The sequence below is a fragment of the Aphelocoma coerulescens genome, chromosome 4 (genome assembly GCF_041296385.1).
Source record: "Aphelocoma coerulescens isolate FSJ_1873_10779 chromosome 4, UR_Acoe_1.0, whole genome shotgun sequence".
Taxonomy (NCBI): domain Eukaryota; kingdom Metazoa; phylum Chordata; class Aves; order Passeriformes; family Corvidae; genus Aphelocoma; species Aphelocoma coerulescens.
In genome coordinates, this window is record NC_091017.1 from 45957985 (window position 1) to 45982977 (window position 24993).

The 24993-nt window shown below is 39.3% G+C and overlaps 1 protein-coding gene across 1 annotated transcript in view; it reads right to left on the bottom strand.

The window, feature by feature from the left end:
* The window catches only part of DCTD (dCMP deaminase), a 58963-nt gene extending 34069 nt beyond the window's left edge, over positions 1–24894 (bottom strand). The window contains exons 1-2 of the mRNA XM_069013773.1: positions 24767–24894; positions 23945–23989 (exon numbers count right to left, since the gene is read on the bottom strand). Of these exons, the coding sequence (XP_068869874.1) occupies positions 23945–23989; positions 24767–24876 (155 nt within the window). The 5' untranslated portion in view covers positions 24877–24894. The remainder of the gene's footprint in view (positions 1–23944; positions 23990–24766) is intronic.
* Between the last annotated feature and the right edge of the window lie 99 nt (positions 24895–24993).

Consider the following 24993-nt stretch of genomic DNA (forward strand, 5'->3'; position numbering starts at 1 on the left):
AATGTTAGGACCCATCAGTCAGTGTTGTAAAATCATTAAGTCACATGAAGGGCTGGAGAACCAGTCTTCTAAGGCTCTACCAACTTGTGCAGCTGGCTGTAATGGTCAAGTTTATGGGACTATGCTTTGCATATAGAACACAACTTTCTCTGCATGGAGAGTCACAAACTGAGGCTTTGTTTTTTGGATTTCAGGAAGCCAACAGTGAAGATGCTTACATTTTCCTCTATTTTTTGTCATTATTTAAAATCTGTATCCACTAAAAAATCACAAAGAACAGAAATACAAGGTATGCAAAGAAAAAATTCTGTTGCTAACCAAGTTCCATATTACCTTTAACATCCCCACAAAATTTTCAGTGAAGTAAAAAACAGCATATGGCAAAAGTCTCAAATCAGACTTCTTTTCACCATGAATCACCGTGGAATTCATTGGGGTTTCAGTGACAAGACTTTTTAAAGGAATTCCGGTTTTAAATATATAACAGCCTAATAGGTTGGAACAGTAATTCTTCTTTCATAAAATTTAATGGGTACTTTTTAGATTTCATGTGTTTGTGACATTTTTGCAGACTCATATTTCTTTTGTTGTTTTCACATTGCAACAGAGTCACACCCCAGGGTACTCTTTGAAACTGTAACTGATGTAAAAGCTTGACTGGCAGATTTTTGTGCACAAAATATATGCTTCAGGACATTTTAAAGTATTTCTTGATGGAATCTCCTTTGTTCTCTATTAGGCTGTAGTTCATTTCTGCTATGTGAAAACATATTTTTACATTGGGTACAGTACCAAACACATTGCTTTTTGTACTGTCTGTAAAATGTTAAATATTGCTTATGGCCCTATGACAGGTATCTAAAAATACAAGAGGAACACTTCTATTTTGGTAAACTGCCCAGATCTTCCACACAAATAGAATATTTAATATTTTGGTGTGAAGATTACTAAAATGGAAATCATGCATAACACACTAGCTTTGTTTCTTTGGGAAAATGACAACAAAAGCAGACAAAAGTATAGAAGCATATATTGTTAACTTGTATTCCAAGGAAGCTTTTAATCCAGTACCAAATAGATTATTAATGAATAGGGTAAGAAGGTAAGAAAGTAATTCTCAACTGGACAACAAACTGGCTTGTTTTCAAAGTCAAAGAATGGCCAAAAACATGAAAGGAAGATGACAAATGCAGAAAGCTTAGCATTAGATCCACATCTTCATCACACTAAAATGCTGGACAACTGACAGAGCTTCAAGGTGTGCAAATTGATGTGTGAGGAATACAGGTAACAACTGATCATGAACAAAAATGAGGATAATATAGTTCAGATTCAGTGGAGAAAAAAAGGTGGGTATGCATATGCTATAAAAGTGAAAATTTATAATGTATAAAAGTAAGTATGTTAAAAGTAAGAATGTTTAAAAAATAACAGAGATTCTACCCTAAATTATGGGTTCTACTGAACCTGTCAAAGACCTAGTGGCGTTCAATAAAAAGTTTACAACATCAGGTAATTAGATACATGATTATATTAAATTATGTACTATTTGGTAAGAATGTAAAATACCATTAGTCATTCAATATCTGGCAGCAGCTAGGAAGGACAAAAACAATGTACAGAAGATGGAGAATGCTAAATCCAGACTCATAGTACAAAGGAGCGTGGCAAGAATTGAAAACTACAGTATTAGTTTGAATCCGTTTCAGGAACACAAAGATTAACACTTCTTTCCATCAGTTTACTTGTTTGTCTATGCAGTGAACTGGTAATTATTCCAGCAGACACATCAGGCTGATGGAATTGCAAAATGAATTTTACTCTGAGAATTTTCCAGTTATTGTCAAAAAATCAGAAAGAGGAACAGAGGTAGAGGACAGCCCTTGTTGGAAGACTGCTGTGGTATTTCTGGGAATAAAGAGGGATTTCGTGCACTGTATTTCAAAAGTGTATGTATTAAGCATCAAGTGATGTTCCTTGTTGCTATAGTCTCTAACCAGTGCAGTATATGCTAAACTCATCATTGGTGCGTATACCCCTGCACTTTGTGTACTGCAGTGTGAATTCTCCCCTCACCCTCAAGGTGTGTACGCAAGAACAGTAACTGGAAGCAGTGCTATTGCTACCAAATCCTTGATTTACATAAATCACATGGAGGCTTTGTCTCCCACCTGCCTTTTCAGTTTCCAAATGCAGAAGAAGAAAGAGTTAGACAAGATGGTCATAAACTAAAACTCACAAAGTTCCACCTCAACAGGAGGAAGAACTTAATTACATTGAGGGTAGCAGAGCACTGAAACAGACTGCCCAGGGAGGTTGTGGAGTCTCCTTCTCTGGAGACAGTCAACCCACCTGGACATTTTCCTGTATAACCTGCTCCAGAGGTCACCCTGCCTTGGCAGGGGGATCAGACCAGATGATCTCTAGAGGTCCCTTCCAACCCAAACAATTCCGTGATTCTGTGAAGATAAGGCAACACCAAGTGTAAAGTACACTTCACATATAACCATACTCATTAGAATCAAGATAGCTTATTCTTTTGACAACAGCTCCCAAATAAACATTTGGCTGAAGCTGAAGCAAAGAAATAAATGATGCTACATGAAGAGCTCACAGAGGCACTAAGTCTAATCTGAACATAATAAGCAGTAAGTGACCAGCTCAGTCCATAGCTACGGATGGTTTGTGGATTCTTATATCTTTGCATCTGGGACTAATGCTTGCTCTCAGGCAGTTCTCTTTGTTGTAGATAATGGTCTTGCTTTGTTATTCTTACTTCAGTTACCTAGACTACAGCAAAGCACAGCGAGACCTGCACCTTTCCAGATGCTCTAGCCTGTTTCTTATCTTCTGAAAATCAGAGTCAATTCTGGTCACATAAAACTCATTCTGCACTCCTCATATTGCTTTTTCATTGATTTGAAATCTGAAGATCTGAGATCCCAGTATTCTGCAGCCTCACGTTAAGCTAACTGAAATCTAGAGGATAAATAATGTGAGGTTATGGCTTGAAAGAGTTGCTTTATTGCCAGCCTCTATCAGAATAAAATCTACCTGTATGACAGACAAAATTCTAGAGGGACAGAAGTAGGGAAAAGAAATAAAAATAGAATTAATTCTTGCAGAAAGGAAAGACAATCACACATGGTCACTGCCTTCTGCTTCATCTGCAGAACCAGCTACACCATAAAACAGACCCTTCCTCAATGACACAAACCAAAATGATGCATACGTGTTTCCCCAGTATTTTTAGGACAGAGGTTAAATGATACATCACTATTGAAAGAATTCAAATACCAAGATACTAAGTGTGACATAAGAAAATTAATAGAATAGAATAGAATAGAATAGAATAGAATAGAATAGAATAGAATAGAATAGAATGGAATAGGTCTTTTTTTCACAGTGAGTTCTAACCTTCACTACATAGAGCAGTGTCTTCACTACATAGAGCAGTGTCTTGCTACTGATGTCAGATGCCTATGGAGAAAATTGGATTGAAAGCACTGATTGTGGGGGATCCTTCCTGACAGGTTTTTTTGCTGGAGATCAAGGTACTGAGAAGAAAATAAACATTCTCCTTGTCCCATCTGAATCATTCTCACAGCAAGGGGATGAACTAATCTCTGCCATGCTAACCCATTCTGTGTTGGACTTTTTTAGCTCCTCTATGTTATTAAACCTATCTAAGTGAGCATAGACAGTGCTCGTGGTTTTATTTTATGATTCTCTTGAAATAGCCTGTGGCTGTTTGTGCTTAATTCTTAACACATCTTAGATATTTTCAGCATCTTACTGGGTGATGGTAATATAAAGATCCTGTCAAATGCTCTGATGAATCTTAGCTCTATACTTCATATCTAATATTTTCATAAAGAATTTTTCCTCAAAGACTTTCAGGTATCCACCTTCAGTAGATTTCCAGATTTTGTATCAACACATTAAGATGCAAATTATCCCTACTATTCCTCCTTAAAGCAATCTCCTAACGCTTCTTTTCATAATATTGTCAGCTTCTAACTTTTGAATGCTCATTTTGTAATACTAATAACCATTTTTGGTAGAATATGCAAAATAGAGCAATCTGCAGTTAGCACAACTGGCATCAGTGGTATTATTCCTACTCTTGGTGAGTACAATGATGAATACAAATAGGCCCAATGCATTTGAGAATAGTTTCTTGGGATCCTGTTCTTGACAATTTTCCATTTGATTGTTTCTTTTATGGAGCTTTCAAAATGTCCAAAAATTTTCTATGTCTTTCTAGTAAGTTGGAAGAAATATAATAATAAATTTAATAGGCATGTAGTGAATGAAGCTGTGAAAATGAAATGAGGGTAGAAGCAGAAATGGAAGCAATCTCACCACTGTACTATTAAAAAAAAAGGACTTACTGTGAGTTTGTTGCTATATGTTATTATATTGAAAAGAATTAATATATTAAATGTACTTACTGGTAGCTCATTTATAAGTAAATGGTCATCAGCTATGGTCTATACGGTGGTCTTACATTATTTATTAGCTCCTGTACCACATCATCCAAATGTAAGCCTTAATCAATAAATCATCGATACTTCAATTCTTTATTCTACGTGATCTAAATTATGTAGCTTAAAAAAACCCCTATATATATATATATATATATATATATATATAATGCCCAGTCTTTCCAAACCCACCAGAAATAAACTTACTTCTAATCAGTAAAGACACACATATCACCTGGGAACTGTGACTAGTTCTACATACAGAGTAAGGAATTTAAATAGCATAAGATAAAATGGCAGAAGTTGTTTATGCATTCCAAATTTGCAGCCTTAGAGCTTCAAAGATGCATGGAACTAGGTTCAATGTTTAGGGAATGGCTTTATTTTATTGGGGATTGTGCTCATGTCATGAGAATAGAGAATGCTCAAGATCTCAAATGTTAGAAGAGAAGAGAAGCGGTATAAGTTAAGTCTCTCTGAGGCGAAAGTTAATTCTCTCTGAATTCCTGCAGTAATTTTAAAAGGATAGAACTATGGAATGCATTACTACCACAAAGTATCTTCTCCTTCTTGATTTTGTAAGATTTGAAGTGATTGAAAGAAATGGTAAAACTTAATAAAAAACAGTCTTTGTTTTTCAATAAACTGCTTCCTTCAGGAAAGTGAGATGGTTAATGACACAACAGTAAATGCTGAAGATACAGCTTGACATACTTTCTGTAGTGGAAGTCATGTTGGGATTGTAGCAGGCCTTAGGCTGAATGTTTAAGTACAGCCATACTTCACCCACAGGCTTGAATGCAATTTCAGTTTACTTAGGAATTTAACAAACTTTATTTCAAACCACAGGGGAAAAAAAACCCCAACCTTTAAAACTTCTTAGTATTACCCCTAAACTTATTTTAAAGGTGTCTTTTGATTAGAAAAACTAACCCATTAATCTGAATGACAATTATTACTGTTCTCAAAATGAAACCACTTAAAGAATCTGGGTGTTCTTATGGAAAAGTTTAAAACTATTATACTTCAAATTAAATTTGAAGGTATTGCATATTGAGTTGCCTTTTTCTTTTCTCCCATCGATTTTAATTACTAGTACATTTGCATGAAAATAGGATCTTTACTTCTTGAAAGCTCATCAGCTCCTGCTGCTTATTCTTCATTGAAGATGTCATATGCAAAGGGTTAGATCTTCAGGTGAGGAAGAAGCAAGAGCAGATGTGCTTAGGAGAAAGGAAGTTTTTATGCAAATACTATTTTTAATAAAACAGAACAGGATAAAAAATGAAAATACATGCTCTGAAAGCAAAATTCCAATACCTCTTCCAGGATATATAGATGTCACTCCAAACAAAAGTAATTTTAAATTTTAAAATTGAATATAAAACATGAAAATACAATATGAAACCCTAAAGATTCACTAGATCATTGCTTACTTGAATTTCCCTACTTGATACTCATGCTCTTATTGTACAGAAAGGAAACATGAGACCCAGGCAGTCGGATTCATTTAAACCCTCAAAAAAAGGTATTTCCTATAAAAAGTTTCTACTTTTGATTGTCCTTTCTAAAAGAAATGGCTGATTTCTACTTTTATATTGTAAAAACCAATGGTCAAACGTTTATGTGAAGAAACCATGAGCAGCCAATACTGAATGAACACAAATTATGAAGTAATTATTGGCTTCTCCATGTGCAGATCCAGTTGTAACGCAGTGGTGCAACTCTTTGAGGGAGTTTGCACTACCACGTCTGTGCTTTCAAAGAGAACTGAAGGTATTTAACACCATATTTAATCTAAGACCCCTGCTTCTACATCTTGATAATGTAGCTTGATTCCAGCTACCAACAAAACTGAGTATGTGAAAAGAGTAATGAGAGTCTGAGCTGTATTTGCAGTACAGGAAAAGCCATCAAAGTCTCACGCACTGCTCTGCTTTAAAAGTGCTATTGTGCTCTACTAAATGTTATTGAACATTAACTGGTCTTTAGATAGCTCTGGCTATTGAGATAATAAATGTGATAGTTATGTTTGACAATCATTGCAACTGCCTGCAGCCTATCTGGGTAGCTCCCTGAAGTTCATCACACTCAGGGCACCAGACTGGCGATGACAGTAAATGAGCTGTTATTCATCAGGTATTCCAAATCTGTGCACAAAAATTTGGCCCTGTAAATGTTTTGGAATGACAAAAGTGCACTAATGATTGTCATGATCAGATCCCCAGTCTGTGTAGCGTAAACGTAAACTATGGGCAGTATGGCCTCTGATAAAAGGGGGCACCACTGGTGAAGGGAAAGGGGAAAGGGAAGGGAAGGGGAAAGGGAAAGGAGAAGGGAAAGGAAACATGGTTGGGTTTATAACATGAGTTCTGCTAAGAAAAATACATCTCTGTCAAAGCTCTGGAAGTGGTACTTAGCCTCATTTCTTCTGGTACAGAAAATGGCACAGAGGCAGAGGTAAGGCCCAGAGAGCATTTTACCTGCAGCCAGGAAATATTGACAGTGCACCCAAATACTTGGATTCAAATCTGCAAAACAAATGAATTGCTACTAATAAAAACAAAGCACAGAGTCCCTTTTACATTGTTTCATCCTGTTTAAAACACAAACATTTGCACACTGCAAGCCTCAAATGGATAAATGCTACCATGAGAACTTATAAGCCATCTGCTGGCTTCCTAATGAAGCCAGTAACTATTATTGTTTACAGTTGAACACCGGGGGTCATGTGTATTTGCTGTAATGAAAGAATCAATGCATCACTGCAGATGCTAAAAGAGAACTTTTTTTTCCAGACGGCTAATTATAAATACAATAAAACAGCAAATTAAAAAAAAATCTGTTCATTTCCATAGAGAAATAGGCTTGGCACATCAATTACAAAACACAGCACTGCTCTGTTTCCTAGTATTCTCCACTTGACAGGCTCAGCTTACAGAAACAGAATCACAAAAACTTACTCTTCAATACTTAACAAACAGCCGATCACCAAGGGCTTCTCAGCCCCTAATTCTCTAACCTTTACAAACCTCCTACATTATTTAATTGTACTGTTTATCTGAATGTAAAGTGTGCCTTAGCAGATATCTCTCTGTTGCTGTTTCGCTCTGTTTTTCTTGCTCAAAGACACGGGACATATGAAAACTTGGCTGAGCTATTAAAAGCATCCTGAAGTTTCTTGGATTTTTTAAATGTTGATGAGAAATTGATATACAGCAGTAATACAATCAATTTCTGGCTCATGATTTCATCACCCAAACAATAATATACTTACAAAATCTGACAAACTAATACTAATTCCAAACATTTAGCAAAACTAAAAAATTATAAACAACTGGACATTTGTACATGATGGAATTCTAAATTTCACTGAATGCAAGCCATTAATTTTGAAATTTTATTAATGGCCTTTATTTTCTGTAAAAAGAGTATCTTAATTTCAGGAAATTTCCTAAAGCCTGTGAATCAAGAGAGCTTACTTGCCTTGCTGAGTCAAAAACCTGCACATGACTCCTCCTTACCCTCTGATACCATCAGGGCCATGTCACAGCCGCCTTGCAGCTTGTACTCTCCTCATACCACTTGTAACATACACAGAGCTACAGATCTATCATATGGGTAAAATGCAGTATAACATAGTGGCTACACGGGATGCAATAAACAGGAAACCTGCATTATTGTAGGCCACAAATCAATAAATCCATAGGAAAGAAAGGGAACAAACAATATTCCACTTTTACAATAATACTTGTAGCAAGTGGTACTCAAGGCAGAAATAAAGCAAGCTGTCAGCAGGAGAATACTGCTTCTTTTCAAATTTTGTCTTCATATTGTGGTGATGGCGTGGGAGAGCTAACACCAGGTAAACCAGAGTGGGAAGAGTTCATTAGTGAGATCAGAGAGTCCAGAGGAGCATCCCTATATAGGAAGATCTACTAAGTGTGACACTCAGGTACAGTGCTGCACCCTGACAATGCTGCATATCACCCACTCCCTGCTCCCGGCCTCACATGCCTGCTTGGTTGGATGTCACCAATTGTGTGACGTGCAGGGACTGGGAACCCAAGGGAGAGGCCCCACTGCAACCCCTTGCTGAGGCCGCTTCCTGGTTTGATGGTTGCACCCTGTGCCCAGCACACGTGGGCAAACCTGTTGTGTGAACTGCCACGTTTTCCTGAAGCATGCACCAGCAAGTGGCCTGTGATGCTGGGTTGAGAGAAGATGGAGGGGCCTCCTCAGTGTCCAAAGCTTTGCTTTGCTTTGCATTGCCTCACTTTGCTTTGCTTTGCTTTGCTTTACTTTGCTTTGCTTTGCTTTGCTCGGCTTCGGCAGACCTCACTGAACCCTCCCAGACAAAATCAGTAAAAAGAGCTGAGTGATTGGAGTAGAGGATGAAGAGAATAATTGTTTCAGCTGGAATACAGTTAATTTTCTTCCTGGTAGCTGGTACAGTGCTGTGTTTTGGTTTAGGATGAGAATAATGTTGGTAACACACTGATGTTTTAGTTGTTGCTAAGCAGTATTTACACTAAGCCATGGAATCCTAGCTTCTCACCCCACCCCAGCAGTGAGCAGACTGGGGACAAGAAGACAGCAGGGCACACAGCTGGTACAGCTGACCCAAACTGGCCAAAGGGATATGGCATCATGCTCAGTATACAAACTAGGGGAAAGCTGGACAGTGGCCACTGCTCAAGAACTGTCTGCACATTGATCAGGGTGAGGTGAGCAATTGTACTGTTCATCACTTGTTTTGTATACTATTATTACTATTATCATAATCATTATTACTATTTCTCCTCCTTATTCTGTCCTATTGAACTGTCTTCATCTCAACCTACGAATTTTATTCTCCTCCCCTGCCCCCAGTTCTCTCTCCCATCTCTGTGGCCAGAGGTTGGTGAGCGAGTGTCTGTGCGGTGTTCAGTTGCCTGCTTGGTTAAACCATGATGCCCCATCCAACACACAAAGGGTTGATGTAATGGCAGATCTGACAAAAGTGTGTTAAAACAAATTTGTTATAAGCATTTCTGAAATTGTTTAACAGTTGCTGGTCACAATATTGACTTATTTCCTGTCAGAGCTGTTGTGCTAGTTCTCAGGGTTGTATTATGTAACACTTTATTTGCTGTGTATGATCCCTGTTGTGCTGTTTATCACCTCCAGGGCCTGGATTAAGGGTATAATTTTGTTGTACTTTGTAACACTGGCTTATGATAGGATAAAATTACTGGCCGTGAAACTAATCTGGTATTTGTACTCAGCATTACCGTCATCTCAGTACTCTGGGAGCCATCTCAGAACTATTAATTATTAATAATGACACTCTTTACCTTTTCAACTCAGAGATTCAATCTATGGGGAACACAAAGGAGGACACTTTCCCCTGCTTCTCCACCTTCCCTTTCTCCTTCACCTTCCCCTTCTCCTCCAGGCTAGTTCAAACAGCTCTTGAAAATTTTTTATATCCTCAGGATGTTCAAACCAGTGTGTTCCTGCTGATATGTCTCCTACTCCTGAATATGTTTCAGGTCGTGTTTAAACAGCTATTTAAGAATATCACCGAGAGAACTCCCCCACGGCTGGACAGTAATGAGTGGCAGGGTATGGGGGATAGTATGAGCAAGTATCTCAGACAGTGCAAACGTCCAGTGTTTCAGAACTTCACTTCTGAACAAGTGGAGAAAACTGAATAATTAGTAAAATGTTTGGAAAAATTATGCCATCACCCTGACCATTCCAGAGAGACACAAATCACTGCAACATGCTGGGGACTGGCCCAGGACAATCAATCCCTGCTCAACACTACTCAGCACCCACGAGGGGAAAAGAAAGTGTCTGGATCTGATAAGAAAACAGCAGGAATTGCAGCTACTCCAAACCCTGCAGCATGCACAAGAGCTACTCCAACACTTGCAACATGCACTACAGCTACTCCAAGCTCCCTGACAGGCATGTGGCTACTCCACCCCCAGTGACTGGCAAAGCAGCTACTCCAGCCTCCATGACAAGCACTGCAGCTGAACCAGAGCACCAACCCTTGCCAGTATCAGTTGCCCAATACACAAGAAGAAATGTTGGAAGCAAAAGTAAACTCATCTAGTAAAGGAAGAAAATCTTCTCTTACTAAGGGCAGAAGTGATAAGGCAGACTACTCCAGAGCAGGACCATCAGGAGAACATGAGAAAGAAGATGCAGGACTCATAAAGGAGAGGGTAACCTACCCCTGAGTGAGAGGTGAGATATGTGAAAAGATTTCAGCCATCATCCAGGTGAGCACATTGTCACCTCATAGCTTTGCTGCTGGGATAACCCTGAAATTAGAGGGTAAGAAAGCCAAACAGCTGGGATTCTCTTCTAGGGAAGAGGGCATTGACAGTGTAGTAGGAAAAGGGGCATAAGTACTGAGCCTCTGGAGCTGACACCTGTCAGGCCCTAGGGAAAGTTATCCCTTCAGGAAAGATGTAGTATATCACCCAGACAAATGGAGAAAGGTATGTGTGGAAGTTTATACAGAGCTCAACACCATTGTATGCCAACTCACTGTCAGTAATGACCTAGAAACACAAAGAGGAACAAATAGTGGGTGAATTGGCAAATGTCTATGAATATACTTGTTTCCCCAAATTACAGGAGAGTTAGTTGCAAGAATTAATTAGTTAATGTTTGCAAAGTGCTCTGAAGGCAGAAAGCACTCTATAAATGCTAATTATTAAATCAAAGGTTTATCTGACTCTATTACCAAACCACTAATAAAATAAGTTACATAGCTGTTGCAGGTTGGAAAAAGCACTTTTACTGTCTAAAAGATATAAAGGTTTTAATTAGCAAATGTTTTGAAAGCACTTTGCTGAGGAAAAAAATGCTAACTGTTAAGACAGGTTTTCCCTAATGTAAATAGCTACAAAATATGAACTCCTGGATGCTACTGTAACTTCTGCATATATTATCTAAAGTTTTGTCCCATGGCAACAATATTTTTATTTGAGGCACAATTTTTGTAATATTTATGAAAAAAATTGTGCTTACGTTTGTCAAATAAATGTTTGGATGCAGCAAGAGATTAAAGATATCATTCTTAGCAGACAATAGCAAAATCTAATGTATTGTCAAATTATACATATATACACTTACCATTATTTTTGCTATTTAACTTAAAATTGTATTTTGCTAGGTTTCCAAGCTTCTGCTGATTTACAAGGCCCAGTTCTTCCAAACTCTGTACTGTACCTGCATGTATGTGACCTGCTATCTACACATGATCTTAAAATCTAAGCATGCAAACAGATTTGAAACTTTTCTGCATAGGCAGTTAGAAAGACTGAATTCTGAAAGTGCCTCAAGCCTTCTGAAACACTGTAGATCTCTAGCTCTGCACAGTTTGATCTTGCCAGGAGAAACAATTTACTCACCTGCTTGTGACACTTGTTTCCCCTCTGGATGTAATAATATAAATTGGGTATAATAACAATATGTTGATTTATTGAGTATAATAATGTATTAACATAATTGGTTCTGACTCATCCCCTTCCTACATACATTTTAAACATACACTTTCTTGTAGAGCCTTCCAAACTACTACTACTACTACTACTACTACTACTACTACTACTACTACAACTACTACTACTATTATTATTATTTCAAAATTATCAGATAGTGATCAGTATTTCTCAAGTACCTGGGCTAGTGGTTTGAAAAGAAATTTGAAAGTAGATCACAACATGCTTAATCCCTGTTGTAATATCTGCCTGTGGCTGTAGAAAATCAGAAACCTTGAGCCATAAGAAAAGTCCTATCAGCCTTCTTTGCTGAGAGAGGAGAAGCATGACAGAATCCTCCATACCTAAAGTTCTGCTGATTGTGGGAGGATAAAGATGCAATCAGCCAGGCCCCTTCAGTGAAGCAGTGCAGCCTGGCTGCTGGGGCCCGTTTCTACAGTCCAGGAGACAAAAGAAGACCTCCTGCTGCTCCAGTGCTCTCAGCAGGAAGGAGAGGTCCAGGTGTTGCTCCTACAGAAACCAAGGGTCTGCTGCTTTCCAGTGCCACAGACCGGTGGCTCCAAAACACCCCTGGGGAAGGTGTGTGTTCATTAATTTGAGCCATAAATCACAGCTTCATATGGCAGAAAAATGTCCAGAAAATTATATGCTACAGTAAAGGGTTATGTCAATTTCTGTGCTCTTACTATAGCTCTTCCAGGCAGATGGGAAGTCAGAGCAGGAATGCTAAACCTTTATCCTGCATCGATGTGTCAAGCTGTCCCTGAAGGAAAGATGACTGAGATTTTCTGGAAAGAAAGCAGGGTTCAGGGCTGGGGACAGAAAGGGCCATCTAGGAATAGATGGGAAATGTAAAGTGTCCAGAAGATTTGTCAAAATGTTAAAGGGGCCCTCAGCAAAAGAAACTCAAGATTACTGAATTTCTCTAAGCCCAGGGGTTTTTGAGTGTGTTTTCTTGGGTTGCAAATTTACTTTATAAACCAAAAATTATTATATCTTTACAAAATGATTCTGGACTAACTAATAAACAGTCCAAATTATTTTGTGGTTAGTCAATAATTACACATTGTGAAATAAAGTGTCAATGACATAAAGCAAGACCAGTAGGGCTGAAGTAAGGTCTTAATGATATTTTTGTTCTTATTATAACTATTAGCCCTTATTTTTAAAAAATCATAGAAAATTGCGGGGCCTTTCTGGAGAAAGTTTATGGATTTTAAGATTAATGGATGATATTAAGATTATACTATAAATTGTGAAAAGAGAATAAGAATCCTTTTTAAGAATTATTTTTAATGACACATTATATAAATCAAAATGGAGTCAAGTAAAATAAAGGTATATACAAATCCCTGCTTGGAAAACCTTAAAATGTATGTCAGCTTCCTCAAAATAATTCTGATGGCATCAGAGCTCAAAAATACATGTCTATTTTGAGTCCTGTATTTTGACTTTGTGTTAGGTTTTCACATTCTGGTATCCCAAGAGGTATTGTTCCATTCATGGATAGCAACAACAGAATTAGACATAATGTAGAAAAAAAAAAGGCAGACGTGGTCAAGAAATACTTCTGTCTTGTAAGTGGCAAAAGGCACATTAAATATTAAAAATTTATGCTAATAAAATGTTTCCTGTTCTGACAATAAATTGTGAAAAAGCAGGAGATGGCACTGGAATGGGCTGAGCTTTGGAATATGATGCCAAAAGTAAACAATAGGGATTCAATAGGAAAAAAAAGATTGTGTTATCTAGGAAGAAGTATGCAGGTTATCAGTAGAGGAGACCCTTAGTCCTAGGAATCTGCCTTAGAAGAGGAGCTTCAGTCACAGCAGCAATTCTCTGACACAGGTTCTTCCCAATGAGGTGCTGTAACAGAAGGAGTTAATCCAGTCTACGGCAAAATAAAATGGAACTGTAGCAGAGGTAGACAGATGCTTCCTATCTCTGTCATTAGTGTGACTAGTGATAGGGAGTTAGCTCTATTCCTGACATTCCAAAGAGAAAAGAGCTCCTTTAACTGGAGTGGAGACAGAAGACAGAAGTGAAAATTACTACGTGTCTGGGAAGTCGGATTTGCAGGGAAAACTTATCAAAGAGATTAAGAAGTTATTTGATCATATTATGTACAATTGCAAAATAGAAATATTCATTTCCACTTTTTCAGGATGAAATTTAAATACATTTCATAAAATACAAGAGTGAAGAATTCTGAGATGGCAATGCTATATCTATGCTTAATTCTGGTATACCTAAATTAAAATTTAGTATCTGAAGAGGATGCAAAAATCCCCTGCTTGTCTTGCTTCAATTAAAAATTCAGCATTTACTAACACTCAGCTCTTTGGGTTTCCTGGAATCATTTGAAGGCAACTTTCCTATTTGGTTTGTGTGGATACAAAAATGCTGCTAGCAAGGATTTTCTTGCTATTTTCTAAGCCTGTGAGAGACTTTTCTCTCACAGAAGAGGTAACAGAGTTATGTAAACAATGAAATGCCTGCAACCTTTAAAACTCTTGTTTATGGTACAGTAGAAAAATATTTTGACAATGGATGTTTTAGGATTTTAGCCAATCACCCCCAAGGGGTGGCTGATCTTTGTCCAATTAGATTATAAAGAAAAAAGTCTATAAAAGAGTTTGTAAAATAATTAAATAAATCAATCTTGCTGCACAATTCCTGCCTGCTGGATCTTCTCTCCTCCTCCCTACGGCTGTGGGACACGGTGATATACCCTAGGGCATTTTAATAGGTTTGGTATTCTGTTATCCTTGATTAGTTTAGCGATGTAGTTTTCTTCCTACTGGCTACATGTTTGCTTTCAAGAAAGCCTGCTCCTGTGACTTGTCCCAGAACAATTTGCTTATACAGATACACATCAAAAATATGAATAAGCCTAACTACACACTGAGATAATGTCACATTTCAGAAATAATGTGTAACAATCCATGTAGATTATAGCCCAGTGTTGGTCAGGAAAAGGAAGGCTTTGCAGAAGCGAAGAAGCCCTGTCATACCCTGGAATTGACATTGTTTGCCCTGTACCCAGGCTGGATGCCATTTGGAATATGGGATCAGGTTAAGAGCTGAAATCATTGGACTAACAGGACTTCACTTGGTGCTGCAGAAGCATCATCTGTCAGGTACAGCAGCAGAGAAAACAAAGTTTTGACGTGCTCATTACACTTTGTCTTTTATCCATCATAGTTGGCTTTGGTTTTATTTTCTTTTGCTATTTCTTAGTTTTCTGCAGGTCCTTCAGTTCAGTATTTGACATGGTTTTAAAAAATATGACATGACAAAATATCATAATTATTCTGTCGTGATAGTTTTGTGTATTTAAACATATGAATCCTCTATAAATAAGTGAAAGGTTATGAAAAAGAATTTTATCTCTGTAGTCTGTTTTTTTTTTTAATTTTACTTGGATTTGGAAATGTCATGGTTCACAGCAACCTCACCAGAGTGAATTTAATGGATTAGAATATATTACTAAAATGAGACTGCTGGAGAAGTATATTCCACAGATGTGGAATACTGTGAATAGAGGTTAAACTCTGCTGCATTAAAAGGCAGGGTACCACTACTTTTTCTTTCTTGTCATACAGGATAATGGGCAGGAGCAGCACTGCAAGTTCACTACAGTGGAAAAGTTTTATCTATTTTCTGTTTTTCTTCATTTATGTTGATACATAAAAAAAGAGCTCTTAAAGATAAATACATAAAAGCATTACTCTTTCATGTGGTATTATGGATACAAAATGTGCATATATGCGCTTTTGAGATTTTTATAATGTTGTTTTTGTGATTTTTTTTTTCTGAAACATGATTTCTTTTAAGGATTTACTTCATTCAAAAAAATCTCTTTTCATAAACAACTCATTATCTTTTTCTTCCTTGCCTCAGGGTATTTCTTTGTCTCCTCTTCCAAAAATAAAACAAAAGCTTGTGTTATCCTGCCCATGATCTATGAAAACCATCTAAAATTTAAGAAATCTGGTTTTAATTGGACAGATCACTGTTTTCTCTTAACAGCATCTTGGCACCTGTGATTAGTGATGTTACATGTAGCTTGAGAACAGGTCGTTCCCTGACAATAGTGTAGAAGGCACACCAATTGGAAGGGGTCAACAGCCCTCAATCTCCAGTTGCTGCTTCTTAGAGTCATAGAATAAGCTGAGCTGGAAGGGACTCACAAGGATCATTGACTCCAGCTCCTGGCCCTGGACAGGACAACCCCAAGAATCACATTATGCATCTGGGAGTGTTGTCCAAACTGTTCTTGAACTCTATGGAATCACAGTCTTCTCCCAGCTCTCACCGCTAGAGTGGCTATCAGAGGCCACAGCAGGATGTGCAGTGTATGCCCCTTCACTCAGAGCCCTTCCCGACCAGAACCCACGCTAAGCACTCCTGTTTTGGCTTGGACTATTTTTCTGAGTGGAATGGTTTGAATGGCAACCCCAGCCACTGACTGTAACAGCAGATGTCACTGTTGGCAGCCTGTGCACAGCAACAGGTAGAGACAGACTACAGCCACTTAAAAGACTCTTCCAAGAAGTGGGGGTGTGGGGATCCTCCAGAGAAGGGAGCAGCAAGGTTGGAATAGGTGTGACAGTACACACTGGGGGGCACAGTGATCATTAGTGATATATCAAAAATTACCACGAATCTTGGTTTAAGTATAGGGGGTGAAACTAGATGGAAGCTGTACCTCGTTCCGTACTTTGAAGATACACTCCACTTTATTTCCTTGGGGTGGAAGGCCTAATCTTGCAATCTAAAAGAAATGCCCAAACTTATTGTTTCTGTGTTCTTGGAGTGGGAAGCATGCTGCTGCATATGAGTATTGTACTTCTTTCACATTTACATTTGGGAAAAAAGGTGTCAACGTTAAGTAATCAGAGAGTTTCTGAATTAGCATTTGAAAACACCATTTTTCTTCTTTATATTAACAGACACCCCCCCCTTTTATTTGTTTCAATTGCTGAAGGCAGCGTATTGAGTTGTACAGTCACGTATTAATGCTTCTGTAGAAGAACCAAGGTCTTTTAAGAGTGATGATGTCCACAACATCACTGACAGCTGCAGAGACCACAATCTTGAGACAGTTTATCACTTGTTCTGATTTTTTAGTGAGACTAAAGGCAAAGCACCACTGATTCCAAACTTGTTTGCAGGGGCACCTCTGGCCTACAGTTCAAGAAGCCAGTTTGCAGTTCAGCAGTTTCTTTGGTTTGGTATGTTTGTATTATGTGGCAAGCTTGTGTGCCCTTTAAAGATGCAGAGAAATGGGTAAACGGGAGTCTCATGAAGTTCAAAAAAAAAATGCAACGTCCTGCACCTGGGGAGGAATAACCTCATGCACCAGTACATACTCCAGGCCAAGGTGATCCTTGGTGATACAAGGTGATCGAGGAAGGTGATCCTTGTCCTCTACTCAGCATGGTCACATCTAGCATGCTGGGTCCAATTCTGGGCTTCCCTGTGCAAGAGTCCAGCAAAGCAGCAACCAAGGATGAGTAAGGGACTTGAGTACCTCATGTATCAGTAATGGCTGAGGGAATGTGACTGTTGAGCCTGCTGAAGAGAAGGCTTGGTTGTATCTCAGGAATGTATGTAAATGCCTCAAGGGAGGATGCAAAGAAAATGGAGCCAGGCTCTTTTCAGTGGTGCTCAGTGATAGGATCAGAGGCAATGGGCACAAACTGAGACAAGGAGTTTCCCTCTGAACCTCATGAAACACTTTTCTTTGAGGGTGACCAAGCAGTGGAGCAGCGTGCCCTGAGAGGCTGGGGAATCTCCATCCTTGGAGACACTAAAAAAAAATGCTTGGACATGATCCTGGGCAATTGTCTCTAGGTGGCCCTATGTAATCAGGTTAAACAGGATGACCTCCAGACGACACCCTACCAACCTCCATCATCCCAAAATCCTGTGATTCCTTTGGTATAAGCATCAACTATATATCCTTTTGCTTTCACCTTAACAGAATAGCTGATTATCAGCAACAGCTCTGACATTTCATGCTCCAAGGATTATGTATTACTCAATACTTAAATTTTGCAGACTTTGCCTAGATTAAAAATATAAATTCTTATTCAGTGTTATCTTTTTATGCTGTTGGAGGCTGTTCCTTTATTAGTGTGTTCATTTATGAACACACAAGTGCAGCTAACTACAATTCATGCTTTTGTTATGTTTTTCCACAAAGAAATTCAAGGGAGAGAACTGCTGAAATATTGTCATGTGTCTTACATGTGGACACAAGCATTTCATAACACATGCTTGACCATATGGAATTGATAACTTTTATACATCTTTTACCTGAGAATAAGATACCAAAAAAAGGAATTATTGTATGAATTATAATGCTTTTCATGTGATAAGAAATCTTATCCCAAGCATTTCTGAGACAACATATTGAAATAATAAAAATGATACAATTCCATTCGATAGGTTCAGTTCAGGAGCTGAAAGCATCCAACATTCTAATACCTATCCTATTTCATACAGGCATTTTTTTTACTCCATCACGTCACTTAACATGATACTTTTTTCTGATGTCCAGTGCAAAGTGGACATAATAGTATCATGCTGTGTTCTTCAAATTGTTTCAATCCTCCAAAAAGTGAGAACATTGGGATTCTGGGTTTTGGATAACCAGACTAGAATAAAAATTGCCATGGAATGATTCATACAATTCAGCAGCATCTCTAGCAGTCTAGAAGTGCTAAATCTCGGTATTGATGCATCACTCCCATTTTTGCTATAAATTTGCACAGATTGATTCTATTTTTGCAGCATGGTTTTTAGCCTCACTTAGCAATAAGATAGGACTGAGGTTCCTTTGTTGTTGGCTGATGTCTGAGGCCAGACATCAAAATACTTTGGATTCATGCTAAGAAACTGTATTTTGAGGTGAAAGAAGAGATGAAAAGTGGGTAAAGGAGAAAAGAAGAACTTTTATCTTAGTAGAGTTTGGCAAGTCCATACTTCTTTGCATTTAAAATACAATTTTTCATTTGTTAGAAGAAAGGTTCGCTAACCCTCTCCACCAGTTAGAGAATCATCTTTTCTTTTGTAATGCAGGTGTTAAATACTCTATTAGTCCAGGCTACTTCATTTGCTGCACCATGTTTCTGAAAGTGCATGGATGATACAGAGAAGAAATGTACTTCAGGATGCTATTGCTAAAACATTACTTTTCATGTTTCATCTGTTTCCCTCCTCAGACACAACATAGCAGACGTACACAAAGTGCTTTTTCTGGCTGTGGTGGGAGCACTTACTCCTTACACCAGTAGAGAGGGACTGTTAAAAGCATTAGCTCTGTAAACTTGCAAACTTGAATACTAGTTGATAGTACATCTTAAATACTTGAAGAAAATAACTGCTGTTCACCGCCAAAGGAGCTGTTATTGAGAAATTCCTCCATTCTTCCCTTCATGCCAATGAGCAGTAACCCTCTATTGCTGGCCGGCTTCTTTCTTACATGTGGCCAAAAGAGAAGACCAGGCTCTTGGGAACCTTTTTGGCTAACTAGACATGCTTTGTGGTTTTCCAAAGCCATTAGGCAGCAGCAAATAGACAGTGTAATTCCATAGATATGATGAAACAAAATGTGTGTACAAGTATCAGAAATACACAAAAAATACAGTGAGACTGTTACTATGGAAGATGTAATACCAAGACTGCATTAAGAATTTTTTGGGAATATGCATCAGACACTAATTTGGACCTCATCGGTCCTAGGGGTTTTGGAACAACCAAAATTCTCCATCTTCTTTTTTCTTTGTTCACAGAAATTTCAGCAGTATGAATAAGATTTAACAGAATTGAATGCTAAGTCAGTTTAATGAGCAGCTTGGGGTGAGTCTGAGAAGATTTTACCATGAAAACATTGCTCACATTTCCATAGCTAACTTTGAGGCAAAGCTCATATCACATCATTTCCATTCAAAACTTTTCATTTTCTACTCTAAACTTTTAATCAGACTAACAATAATTTTAAATCATTCTCTATGTTTACTTTCAGATTTGTACTATGTCTTGACCCAAAATATGTAATTGCTCAGTACTTTCTCCTATGCATGCCTGAAAGCAAAAAAAAGAGGCCAAAATTCTGGAGAAAAACAGCTAGCATATACTAATCTGAAGCAGAATCTGGTATAGTCTTTTTTCACTGATACTCCGGGAAATCTTTGTAGAACTGTCTAAGCAGCAAGCTGTCCAATTGGATGTAAGTGGAGAGAGCAGGCTTTGGAATAACAAGAAAAGCTGGATGAGTATAAATATTATCTGGATCCATCGATCCTGCAGAGCTTCATCAAAAATTCAACCAGAAACAATATTACTCAAAGATCTTTTACTCTCAGATGTATACATGCATCAGAAGCTGACAACAGTAAAAGCAGCACTCCTCTTCCTTTCTTTCCTCATGCATGTACACAGTTTTTCTTTCCAGGACTTTTTAAACACTTTTTAAAACTAAAAATCTCACTGCATATGGAAGAAATTTTTGGTGTATGCTTTTTTCTTTGAAAACACAGCTGTGAGACAAAAATCACTGTTGTTAAATAAACAAATATTTATAATGCTGAAAATACTGATTACTTTTTAGAGTTCTACAGTAGCTACATGTGACGGAAGTCAGACTCATTGTACATATTTGGTGGCTTAAGTGTTTAAAAAAACCCCAACATAACCAATATATATTTTCAAACATTTTTGTCAGATGCTTCTAGAAATTAATTCTGTTACCATACTTCTTAATTCATTCTGTACTCAAATTCTGCGTGCAAGCAGTGAAAGCTGAACTATGGAGATTTTCAGGGAGACTGCTGCAGGTCCTGCTTCAGAGCCATCTGTGGATAGTATAAGTTAGAGCTGTAACAGCTGTACATTTCACCAGGGATGACACTCTCGTGGATCATCAAATCAAGGGGGTCTCCTATTAGGGGAGGACAAGGTACAAACACATTTTTTGATCACAGTCAGTCCCAGGAACAGAGTTACTGTGAAAGAAGAAGCACTAAGAGAGTATCAGGAGATTAACTATGTTAGTAAAGACTGGAGTGGTATGTTTCTTGTTGTGCGACAGGGTACAAGTATATGCCTTTGAAGACTTCATCTCTGGATACAGCCATTTCCATACTTGAGTTCTGAATTTTCACATAGACTTTTTTTTTTCTTCTAGATGACACAAAATTGTGGGGTATGCCCAGCCACTGCCCTGGAGGGACATCTGCTGAGATAAGGAGATTGAGCAATCTCCCAGCAGGACTGCCTGGAAAGGCAACCACTGTGGTCCCAGCGAGGAAAGGCAGACCCACAATCCTTTGGGAGACACTATGCAGATCATTCTGTAACCCATTGGTCTGTTCCCATCCCAGATCCTCTGTAACCCATTGGTCCCGTACTGATCCCCTGTATCCCTATAAAAGCAAGCTCTCTGGGGCCCCTCCCGGAGAGAGGGTTCTCGTCCCTGGCTTTCCCCTTCGCCGGAGGGAACCAACAATAAAGCTACCTCTGTGCGGAACCAGCCACACGGGCCTCTCGTCTCTCTCTCTGGTCTGGCTTGGCCTGGAGGCTGCCCTGCAGAGCTGAGCTGGAATCACGAGCTGATAATCACTAAAGAGCTGACAGTCTCTGCAAGGGCCCCCCTGCCAGCAGCTGAGGGAAGACACCGGGCCTCGGGAAGGCGATTCCTTTCGGGACCATCTCCCCAGACTGGTCACCTCTTCCTGGGTCAGAGCCGCTGACCCCACCACCAGCAGCAGTACAAAATAGTTATAATTCTAATTCTCTTTAGCTCAATCCTTTAACTATGTACTACTTACCACAGAAATTTCTTCAGGCCAGTTAAAATGCATATGCAAAGCAAAATATAGGAATGATTAGCTCCTTTGCATTGATTACATCCTGTTATTTATCATACTTTCTGATAGATACTTAAGTCATGCAATAGCTACATTGTTCCATGCTTTTGGACACATATGCACCCTTCTGTGTTTTGAATAAAGCACGCTTACATCTTCTGAACTATGCTGTCTTATGCAATTAAGCCAAACAATCTGGGGTATGCTGTCAGCTGACAATGTCAGCACAACATGCTAGGCAGGTTATCAGTTGAGATGCAGGAGGTATATTTGAGAAACTACCTTCAAAAGGCAGTATGTTCTCACTGGCAATATTAAAGGTCTATTTACACAAATAACACCTACTTTTTGTCCATCTGACTTCAAATACTGTCATGCCTAAGTAGTCCTAAACTGCCATTCTGGACTGTAGACTAACTATGGATGCAAACACAATGAAGTACTCAAACAGTGGAAAATAGAGGGAGGAAGGGAAGAGCCTAACACCATGCAGCAGTTTATACTTACACTGAAGTATCTGTATATAGACACACAAGCATATATATAAAAATTAGACAATTATGCAATGACTTTAGTGTATTTATTTTCAAAATTTAAGAACTACAATTTCCATTTATTTGTGCAAATTAAAATATTCGTGTCTTCTGATGAGAAGTATTGCATTGGTGAAGATGGTTATTAATCAGATCCACATTCATGTGGATCTCATCTGACAAATAATCAAAAATGTGGCTGCCTTGGTGGTGACAGAGAGTAGGAACTGAGTATTACCTCCCAAGTAATACCCAGGTATTACCATGACTACCTTAAGAGGAAGTATTGACACAAATGATCTTTCAGTTTTGTCTTGGTATTACAGATTTTCTAATCTTATACTTTCATTTGTGGATTATTTAGGGACTATGAGTACAGGAGTGCTACAGTACAACAGGGCTGCTTTTTCAAGATGAAAAAGGCTGTATTGTTATAAAAGCTCCTGGTTAATGCCAAAGATAAGTAACTGGCAGCTGGTTTCAGAAATAAAATAGCTTTTCATCAACTTACATAACAAAATGTCTTATTGATAATGCAAACTGAACTTTAAAAGGGAAAAGGAAATTCAGTTTATCCTGTCCCACAACTGCCACATGTAGTTTCTCACTGTAGGATGACACCTACAAACAAATTATAAAATTGAGTAGATTGTTTAAAAGGACACAAATTAAATGTGAAAATGAGGATTTTTTTTTTTACTGATGGACAAGAAAACAGCCCCTTAGACACCAATCAGCTCATTGAAACTTAATATTCTCAATGAAAATAAATGCACCTGTTTCTTTAATCTCTTTAATAGGCAATGGTCCAGTTGCATTCCCTAAGTGGCTCAATTCTTATGGATATTGAGAAGTTAGGACAGCTCAGTTTTTCCCCACTGTTAAGTAGCAGGACCTTACACCACATATGTAGTTTCACTGCACGTTACCTTAATACAACAGACATCAAAATCTTCAAGAGAGTCTGGAGGAGAGAGGCATATGGGTCATTTACAGACAAGGTTGCAGAATAAAATAAGTATAGTGCCTAAAATAATACAGATCTTATTTGTACCAGATTGGCAATTAGCTAAATTAAAATAATACCTTGCTGGTACATTTTTCTATTTAGGAGCAGACCCAACACTAGGACTTAGATAGCTGTAAATTATTTACTTCAATGTTTGTCAGGTATGTGGCCTCTGAAGTGGAATCCAAAAACTTGTTATGCACTGAACAAGTCCAGTACTTAGTAAGTGTAAATTGCTTCAGAAGAATAACTCATAGAGCTGAATACTAGAAAGCTATAATGGAGAAGATAAACAGACCTAGAAAAAAAAAGGGACAGCTCTGGGTTCAAGACTTCCTCTCCCAGGAAAATCTTGTTACTTAAAGCCAGTACCTTTAAATGAAAACAAATAAAATATTCTAGGAAACAGGGACTTCAGTTACATACGAGTCCTAGCTGCTAAAGAGTCATATTCCCCCATAGATGCTCTACTTCTGGTGCCAGATCTTGGGAATCAGATACACATGCAAATTAATAGACCTCATTAAGTTACCTTCTATCAGCTGAACCATGGTAACCAGCCTGGGGTACTCTTCTCCTGTGGCAAATGAGAGATAAACACTCAGTAACTCACACCTGGTTTCTATACTTCATGCGACTTAGCTGCTTGCTTTTCAGGCCACAACAGTCCGGGGCATACATGGTGTACACATATTCTTCAATGGTGCCTCTTAAAAATACCCAAACCCAACAAACATACAAGAACAAAACCAAAGACACTAAGTTTAGGTACTTCCATGGTTAAAGAGGGGTTCCCATTTGTATTTAAATTTTGAACTCAAGTATTTTAAATATCAAGGTCCTTATCAGGAACCCTTGAGCCTTACCAGAGTTTAGCGAGAGTTCACAAGGATGAGAAAGGGAGGTTAGCGGGGCCTGAACGGCTGGGAGAGGGAACTCGACACCGCCCCAACTCAGGGCAAAGCTGCCTTTTCCCGGGGCACGTTCCCCGTACTCCCAGGGCCAGGACGTGCCCCGCGACAAAGTCTCCTGCGCCACCCGATGCAGGGCCGCGGCAAGTTCGCAGACAAAGAATGGGACGCGCCGGGGTCCGTCATGCCGGGGCGCTGCTGTCCCCCGCGGGACGGCGGTGACCGCGGGGCTCCCGGCCCCGCCAGCTGCCCCGCCAGGCTGCGGGGACGCGGCCGGAGGGCCCGGGAGCGCCCGTCCCCCGCGGGGCGTTGCCTCCTGCCTCCACGCCGGCCGAGCCCGCGGGCGAAGCTCGATGGAAGCAGGCGGACCCTTCTTGCAGCCTTTCCCCCCGCTCCTGCCCGCCGTCCTGCCCTACGCGCTGCCCCACCGGGCGCTTCCGTACCGGATCCGCGGCCGCGGCCTGCCCGGCCCGGCGGGCAGCGCGGCCAGGGTTAACCCTGAGGAATGCGGCGGGAGGAATGTGCATGCAGATGAGATGGATGCTAATCTCATGCTAATGAGCGGCGGCCGCGGCCGCCCGGGGCTCAGCCGGGCTCCCCGCGCCCAGACAGCAGCTGGGCTCCGCCGGCAGCCCTGACCCGCCGCCGCGGCGCGGGCGAGGCGGCAGCC